Source organism: Prosopis cineraria, unplaced genomic scaffold (assembly GCF_029017545.1).
Source record: "Prosopis cineraria cultivar Desert tree isolate PC_DT_omini unplaced genomic scaffold, ASM2901754v1 PC224, whole genome shotgun sequence".
Taxonomy (NCBI): Eukaryota; Viridiplantae; Streptophyta; class Magnoliopsida; order Fabales; family Fabaceae; genus Prosopis; species Prosopis cineraria.
In genome coordinates, this window is record NW_026555551.1 from 1 (window position 1) to 9,128 (window position 9,128).

At 34.2% G+C, this 9,128-nt stretch overlaps 1 protein-coding gene across 1 annotated transcript; it reads left to right on the forward strand.

Moving 5' to 3' along the window:
* Positions 1 to 520: 520 nt before the first annotated feature.
* On the forward strand, positions 521 to 8,565 carry LOC129295946 (U3 small nucleolar RNA-associated protein 5-like; the record flags this gene model as incomplete). The annotated part of the gene is made up of 11 exons (XM_054934541.1): positions 521 to 673; positions 749 to 864; positions 1,409 to 1,563; positions 3,713 to 3,801; positions 3,960 to 4,506; positions 4,735 to 4,893; positions 5,890 to 6,047; positions 6,206 to 6,285; positions 7,440 to 7,551; positions 7,702 to 7,776; positions 7,858 to 8,565. Coding segments are annotated over 11 exons (1,782 nt in total), but the record flags the coding sequence as incomplete, so codon positions are not given.
* Between the last annotated feature and the right edge of the window lie 563 nt (positions 8,566 to 9,128).

The following is a 9,128-nucleotide window of genomic DNA, read 5'->3' on the forward strand; positions in this document are numbered from 1 at the left end:
TGATGGGTTCAGTAGTACAATGGTTTCCATTCTATTTATCATGGTGGCATCAGGCCTTACCACCATTTACCATGTGCATTGAACTTTTTATCCGTTCCATTGATTGCCATTGTCTTCAATGTGCTAATCACTTGCAAAATGGGCGGGATCCCCAAGATTTAGGCTTCAAAAAGATAATTTTTCTTCAATGTTGGACCAAATTGTGTTTTTTTAATTATTTTGTAGAATGTAGTTATGCTTTATTATTGTAGCTTGTTCATTGATGTATTGGAAAGGGAACATTTTAAGGCCATATATTGTGAATATTCAAGTAGTTCTAATGGTAACAACCAAACTTTTGGCCTACAATTCTTAGGATTTAATATTTGAACTTGAAGTTGCTCCCTTTAATGCTTCACATCACGCTTTTGCAGCTTAAGACATATACCCGTTATTCTTTATGAGAATAATTTTGAATGATCAAAGATGAATGCTGTTCTTTCAAAGAATTTGTGTGACACATTTACATTTTCTTGCATAGATCTGGGATACGCTAAATGGTCAAATCCAGACCGAGTTTGCAGACATCACATCAAGTGATGCAACAAGTATATATGCAGGATCGATGAAGGGTCATCTTTCAATAGATTATACATGCATGAAATGGTTGTCATTAGAAAAAAAAGGTTGGTCAGTTCATTGTAAATATATTGTTTAATTGTCTTTGCCTTTAGAGAATATTTGCTCCTGATACTGCTAATTATTGCAGAGAAAAAGGAAACACACATCCTCATTGCTAGTACTTGGAACAGGTAGTGGTGACGTGTTGGCACTTGATGTGTCTGCCGGGCAATTAAATTGGAGAATTGACGACTGCCATCCTGGGTAAGTTCTAGATCTTTTGTTCTTAACTAAGACTTGCAATTTTCAATCACTTTTTTTCCATTATTTGAAAGATAATAGCGGCTATAGAGATGGGTAGATTCGTAACTCCAACTCCATAAATTTGGATGTATTGGTTGAATAGAAGGGAGTATATACAACATGTTCTCTTTATCTTGTCATGTCTTAGAGATATTTAATGCTATTTGTACTGTAAGACTTTAGGCCTATCATATAGAGATATGGCTCTCTGCATTTCAAATGTAACTCTAGGAATAGTGTCTCTTCATCTCTTTCTTTCTATGATTTTTGTCCCTTTGTTTCTCGTAAGGGTTTGACTTTGTAATGAATTGATTACATGAAATTCTCTTGTTTTATTTGGAACTGAATAACCTTTTTTTAATAAAAATCTCTTCATAAGTTTGTCCGAGATTAAATTCATTATTATTTTGATGGATTTGATGATATTTACTTCCTTACTGTTAAATAAGAACATGATATTTACTTTACCGATTCATTTCTCTCTTTCTTGCTCATTCACCTGCAGAGGCGTGAAAGCTGTTTCATCTTCTGCAAATGGATCATGTGTTTATACTGCAGGTGCAGATGGAATGATTTGCAAGATTGATTGTAAGACAGGAAACCTGTTGGAGAAATTCAAAGCTTCTTCAAAGGCAATATCCTGTATGTCTGTTTCTTCAGGTATGTATCCTTCACGGTTTTTGCAGGACTCTTGGTTTTTGGTGGTAGGAAAGGAAGTTGACACGTTGATTATTTCTCAATACTAATATTAACCTGCATTTGAAATTTTGTTTTATTTTACTAAGAGTATAATCTGAAGTAGGATATAAGGCTTCCTAGGAAATTGTGGAGCCGGTTTTGTTAAAGGCGAGTGCCTCAGCACCTAGGGCGCTGAGGCGAGGTGCTAAATAGGGTCATTACCTCTTGTATGAAGAGAGGGCGATGGGGCTTGTCAGGAGCTCACTTGAAAGGGCTTTGTGCACCTTGCACGAGCAAAAGGTGCTCGCTTGAGGGTGCCTAGTTGAAGTGAGTTGAAAAACAAGAGAATAGAAGACAAGTAGATGGTGGTCAACTACTAGGCATTGAAGAAGACCAATTGGGACTGGGTTTTGAGAAGGAGGGACAACAACCGACTGGAATTGAGTATTGAAGAAGAGAAGAAGAGGATGAGCCGATGAGGATGATGCCAATTGGGTTTGGAGGTAGGGGTGTTCATAGGCTCGGTTTGGCTTGGTTTTAGGCAAAAACAAACCAAACTGAATCATTCAGTTTACTTATAATTGGAACCTGATCGGTTTTTCTGGAGCTCAGTTTGGTTTGGTTTGGTTTTCTGTTTGATTCGGTTTGGTTAAGGTCTGGATCAAGCTTCAATGTACTTATTTAATTTTTTTCCTTTTTTTCATCTTCATAATGGTGCTATGTATTAAAATTAAATCTAATTCTTTTTGGCTGCTTTTTTTGATAAATAGAGATATAAAAATATAATAAAATTTCATTGTGATAACGACAATTAATCATAAAAATTGATATAAGTTTTTAATATTAAAATTGTTTAATATTATGCATTTCTATTTAAGTCCTTTGAAATGTTTATCTATGTATCTATATTTTAATAAATAATGAAAAACTTATTATACAAAATGCTTCTTATAGATAAATTGAATACTAAGGCTTTTAAGTTGTAAATAATTAAATGATGGTCATAGCATGATTATTATAATTATTTAATATTATGCATTGCCATTCAAGTCCTTTAAAAATGTTTATCTATTACTATACAAAATTCAAAACAAAATGCTTCTTGTAGATAAATGGTTATATATTTTACAAACAAATAAATAGTATTTTTTAATTAGATTTGGCTCAGTTTGGTTCGGTTTCTAGTACTCAAAACCGAACTTGAACTGAACCAACTAGTTCTCATATCATAACAACTGAAGCAGACTTGATTGTTGTTCGGTTTTGATCGGTTTCTTTTGGTTTGGGTCGGTCCTTTCGGTGTGGATCGATTTTGAACACCCTTATTTGGAGGAGAAGATGAGGACAACACTAATTGCTTTAATCGACTGCTATTGAGTAGCATATTGAAGAAGATGATGGTTTTGCTCTTTTTTTAACAAATAACTGATTAAAATATGATATAAAATAGGGAGAGTTATATGATATAAATTACAAAATAGGGAAAATTTAAATTTAAAATTAGGGAGGACAATTACATAATAGAAAAGATTTAAATTTATTACAAGAAATAATCTTTGATTGAAATTTTAAATGTGATAGAGAAATTATTGTGACTTTCGGGGAAATTTTTAGGAAAGTTTAACCCTAACTTATACGTTTTAGGTTATAAAAGAGAACCTATTATAACCCCTTAGAAGTTTAGACCAAAGCATCAACACCTAGAGGCTACAGCACATGGTAGCGCCTTGCTTCATGCAAGTGTGCACCTTTCTAGCACCTTGTGCTTAAGGCATTTTACAGACTTTGCGCCTTGAGTGCACTGTTCACCTTTAACAGTGGAGCTTCTTATACATTGTGAAGGATAATAACTACTATCTAGGAAGCTTAGATTTCATGTTTCTTGGTTTAATCAGCATTTTGTAACGAGGCATCTGCTCTCAAGTTAGTAGCATAGTTGTTTCAAATAGAATGAAAAACAACCATGCCTTTTAGCTCTATGGTTGTTAAATGGCTTATGCTAAACTATAAACAATACTTCCTGAGTTGTGCTCACTCAAAAAGTTTTCAGCGAATCATTAGTTAGATTAACAAGTCTGATATATCTTTTTCACTTCTGAATTTGCTGCTTTATTTTGTTCACTTGCATCAGATGGGAGGACAATAGCAACTGCAGCAGCACAACTAAAGATATTTAATTGTTCTGATCACAAAAAGATACAGAAGTTCTTTGGCCATCCTGTGAGTGTCATGTGTGTGTGTGTGTAGATAAATATACATGTGTAGCATACTGTATTATTTACCTTTGCATATGTCCCTGAAGATAAGCATAGATTTTCTTTGACATCTTTGTGAGCATTGTTACTTGTATGATAATTGTTTTAAAATTAAATTAATAGGGATCTGTTCGGTGTCTTGTCTTCACTGAAGATGGGAAGTATATTCTATCCTCTGCTGTTGGTGAAAGATATGTTGCTATCTGGAGGATTGATGGGGCAAAAAAGAAGTCAGTTAGTTGTGTTCTTGCAATGGAGCATCCTGCTGTTTTTCTTGATAGCAGGTGCACTCCTAGCAGGGAGCGTGACAATGTTGGTGCATGTGTTTTGGCTATCTCAGAAGTTGGCGACTGTTATGTTTGGTTTGGAAATAGTATTGAGGAACTACATAATGTGAAGCCCACTAAAATATCATTATCTTCGGAAGACACATCTTCCAGAAAATACATGGGTGCATTGCCAGCAATATATGCTGCAAAGTTAGAAAGCATTAACAATCCTGCCTCTGGTCAGGTTTTACTTGTTCATGGGTTGCTTGTAAGACCATCATTTCAAAAACTTTCAGTGCAATCTGGCTCAGACATCAAATTGAATTTTTCTGATGATGGTATTCTTCTTCGGCTGAACAAGTCCCTTGTAAAGTCTAAGAAGGCAAAAGATGTGAAAAAAGGTGACAATTTATTGTCTTTACAGAACTCTCATTAGCATTTCCGTCGTTCACAAGAATGAGAACTTCTCATTAATATGACTTATGATATGCTTGTTTTGGTGATCATAATCTTGTCATTTGATCCTTTTAATAATTATATAGTACATATCCATTAAAATTTGTTGGTCTTTGTTGACATTATTTTCAATTATGTTTGCATAGGTTAACTGTTATTCTTGCATTTGACAGTTACTGCACTAGACCGTGCTAATGCAGAGGATGCCTTGCTCCCGATTCCTAAGCTTTATGATTCTCATGTGCAAGAGAAAGAATTTCAAGATTCTTCAGGCAAGGAGGTTATGGATGATTTGGTTAGAAGCAGTGAATCTGTTTCTATGGAGATTGAAGGTACTGCCAAGATCTATCATCTTTGTTGTTGAATGAAGTACTTGGATAATACATCAACCATTTAAACAATGGTAGAGTTTATGATAAAATATTCATGAACCTTTACTGTTTACGCTTTTGATTTGACATGGCTCTTGACAATTATCTTTACTGGAAACAAGGTTATCAAGATCAAATTTTATGCAGGATTAATAAGAGGTTAAAGATTGAATTGTGGGATGCTACTTCTTATGGCAAAGTGTTTGTATAAATTACAGAGAATTCTTATACAAATATAAATCTATCTAAGCCTCATCATTCTTCAATAAAATGAGTTATAAGTTGCAAAATTTCACATCTAAACACAACCTATAGTTCTGCCCCAACAACCCTCCCTCCTTACTGAAGCGATAATATTCATACATTAATCATACCTCATAAAAGGCACAATTCTTGAGATAAAAACTTTACAACAATGAATTAAACTTAGACACATTTAATAATCAAGTATTCAAATCCAACAAACTTTAAGAAAAACATTTGTCAACACACAATAAAAAGGAAAAAAAAATCAACAACTTTAATTATAGAAGGGTAATTTGAGCTAGAAAGCTGCAATTTAGTATTCAAAAAGATAAATTTATGCATGCAGTCTTCCAGGGGGATAGAATGGTCCTTGCCATGTTTCATACTACATAGGCTCAGGATGACTTTAGGGAGGGGGAATCTTAAGATCTTTGGAATTTAGTGGCTAATCAGCTATCTTGACAACCGAGATTGTAAACTTTCATCTCTTTGACTTTTATATTTTCTTACTAAGCAAGAAATTGAACAACAATCCAATGAACTGTAATTTTCTTATTTTCCTCCATCAATGCTGCAGGTTTTGCTACAGATTGTTGTTTCCTCCCTCAAATATAAAATCCATTTTTATTGTCATTAGCTTTTATCTTCGTGATACTGAAAGATGGAATGGCACTTCCTGACTTTACATGTTGGTTTTATCATTCTGTGCAGATGAGATGACACAGGGCGAGACTGATGTGATCTCCATGGAGGATCAGATGAGATCTCTGGGGATACTTGGTGATGAAAATGATCTTGAATCAAATATCAAATCTACTTCTTCATTGTTGAAGGGTGTTGATCTTGAAGCTACTCTTCCAATGAGAAAGGTTTGTTTTCTCTAGCTGAGGAGTTGTCATTTTGCATTTGTTTTTCTTTTACTTATGAAATCATGATTCTAGTTGTCTTCATAATCTATATTATGCTCACTTTCATTTTTTAAGTTACATGACATGTAGTTGTCTATGCTTCTGAATTGATTTATCAGATAAGAGAAACTGTCTTGACTATGGAGCCATCTGAAGCATATAAACTCCTGGAAGTTTTGCTGACTGTTTGGCAATCAAGGTTTGCTATCTTTCTTTTCCATCTTTTAGTATGGTATCTTACATAGGAGTAGGAGGAAATGCAGTTTTTTTTTTTCCTTCCCTTTTTTGGTTTCTGTTGCATTTCCATTTTTTTTTTGGCACAACATATAGCCAAACTTAAAACTGACAGTTTTATTGCCATTTTATTATCATGAAATAATTTTTCTAAGGATATAGTAACCTCAATTAACAGCATACTTGGTATAGTTTCACTTTAAATTTGATTGACGATAACTGTACTTGTTCCCACATGAAGTGAGGAGCATTTTACGGGTCCATGTGCGGATGACAAAAAAGTGTTGTAGACAGCCGTGGGAATTAATTATAATACTTGTCAATCAAATTAAAATTCACTAGTGTTTGATCTTCTTGGGTGAATTTTAATTTATAATTAAGTTATAGTCTTGTAGACAGCCGTGGTAATTGATTATAATACTTTTGGTCAGTTAGATATAGCTAGTTGATATGCTAAAAGAAATTACTGTGTAATTCTCAGCCATAACCTTACGCTAGCATGATTGAGACTTTATTTAAAATTTGATGAACAGTGGCTCCCGCATTTTAGAAGCATGCATTCATGCAAGAAACATTATAAGAAACAGTTACAGCCTAAAAAATTGGGTGGTTAATTTTTCCCATTTTAGGCTGTTAGTAGTATGTACTAGTACTACTCCAGTCCTTGATAGAAGACAAAGTTAACAAACTTTACGTTGGTTAAGAAATGTTAGTTATAACCTTGAAAATATAAAAAAATTGTAACTTTTTAATTTTACCCTCCTTTGTAATTAATGACTATGATAAATTGTTGTTTAGGTATTCAAATGACAATAAATAAATCAAGGGTAAAGTTGGAAGAAAGAATTAATTATACTAACTTTATCTTATATTTAGGATTAAAAAAAAAAATTTCAAACTTCGTGTTATGTTAAGGACTGAACGGATTGTGTGTGTGTATGAGGTGTGTGACAGCAGAAAAATATTCGGTGGTTCAGCATATGGTAAGAACGTATGAATCTATCTTTAATGCGGTAAAGAGAGCGAAGACTTGATTTATAATATTTTTCAGGTCAGAAAAATAATTTTCTTCCCCGTTACACTTGATAAAATTGATGTGAATAATCATGTCTTGAGCAGGTCATCTACTGGCAAGCATGCTCTTCCGTGGGTATATAGCATATTGGTGATTCATGGTCACTACTTAATTTCTCAGGAAAATGTGACACATATGCTTGATTCCTTGACCAAGGTAATACAAGAAAGAATATGTTCTAGCTTGCTTTCTCATTTAAATGCTTTATATCTGCTGTCACGATTTGAATTTGTTAAGCTGTTTTTAAAATCTGGAAAACACATTAGTAATTCTTGTGAAATTGAAATAGCATATTTCGCCTTTCAGATGGCTAGCTCTAGAGGATCTGCAGTTCAGACTTTGTTACGATTGTCAGGTCGTCTGCAATTGGTGACAACACAGGTTTAATCACATTCTCTAATTTATCTGGTCTCGCTGCTAAAGCTAGTGATGTCTAATGGCCTTGTTCCAATTTCCTTTCAGATTAATAAGGCTTCTAAAAGCAAAACTCATTCATTGCGAGATCCACAAATGGAAGAAAGCGATGAGGACAAAGATGATTATTTTGAAGAGGAAGGAGATGATGCATCTGAAATAAGTAGTGATGACGATGACAGCTAATTTGAATTTTGATGAGAGGTAATGTTGTATGTAAGGGGGGGGGGAGTTCTTGTAGTCTACGCAATACTTTATGAAATAGCCTAATAGGCAAAGTAGATACTTTATTTATATTCCCCCTTCGGTGCAAAGATAGTTGTAATTGAATTGGGTTGGGACTTGGGCGTTTAATTTTGGCCTCTTAAAACGTTCTATGAGTCAGCTCAGTTGTGAAACTTACTGAGGATTTCCCCCTCTATCGTGAGCGGGAGAGGGGTCTCTTCATTTTTTTCCTTCCATTTCCTTCCACTTCCCTCATCCCCACCATTCAAATTATTTTATTAAACAATTTTTTTAAATAATAAAATTAATGAGTGGTGGAGATGAGGAAAGTGGAAAAAAAAAAGTAGAGAGACTCTCTTCCCATCGTGAGCCCCCTGTCAGCGAGAATTTTGGTACTATTCGGATCAGATGTACTAAATGTTAGTGAGGTGGTCCATATAAATTATTTTTCCTAGGTTAAACGAGACACGATGTCCAAGTCTCATGAGTAATCAAAGTCTATAAATATAGCTCAAGCATCGTTATCATACACAGGCTGGATGCTGTTAATCTTGCTCTTTTCATTTATCTCTTGATGGCTCTATTTGATAGATAATGCTTGGTGTTGAGAATTTTTTAGAAGTTTTTCGTGGATACCAACATTGATCCAGCTGAATTCTACAGGCCGTAATTTGAAAGGCCATGTCACAAGTTGGATTATCGTCGAAGTTCCCCCGGGGGGGGGGGGATAAAAAAAATTCGGCGCTGTGTTTTTCCCCACTTTTAGTGGAAATGGAAAAAATTCATTAAAAAAATTGACTAATGCAGGACAAAGTGCTTCAAGTGAAAACAAAATCAACAGACAAGTATTCAACTCAAGGAAATTAAGACCTCGTAATGTACCGATATAAACGTTTCTGCCCCCCTCCACTCGCTTCTGTGCACACTGCAGAGCATTTTTAACCATTCTTAACTATTTCACGGTTTTAAAAGAAGTTAGTAGAAATTTTAATCCTTAAAAAATATATCTTTTTAATTATGCCTTGATTAAATGTTGTATGTAATAGTTTTAATAATGACAATTGAAATTTCAACAACCTATTTTTTTAATAAAA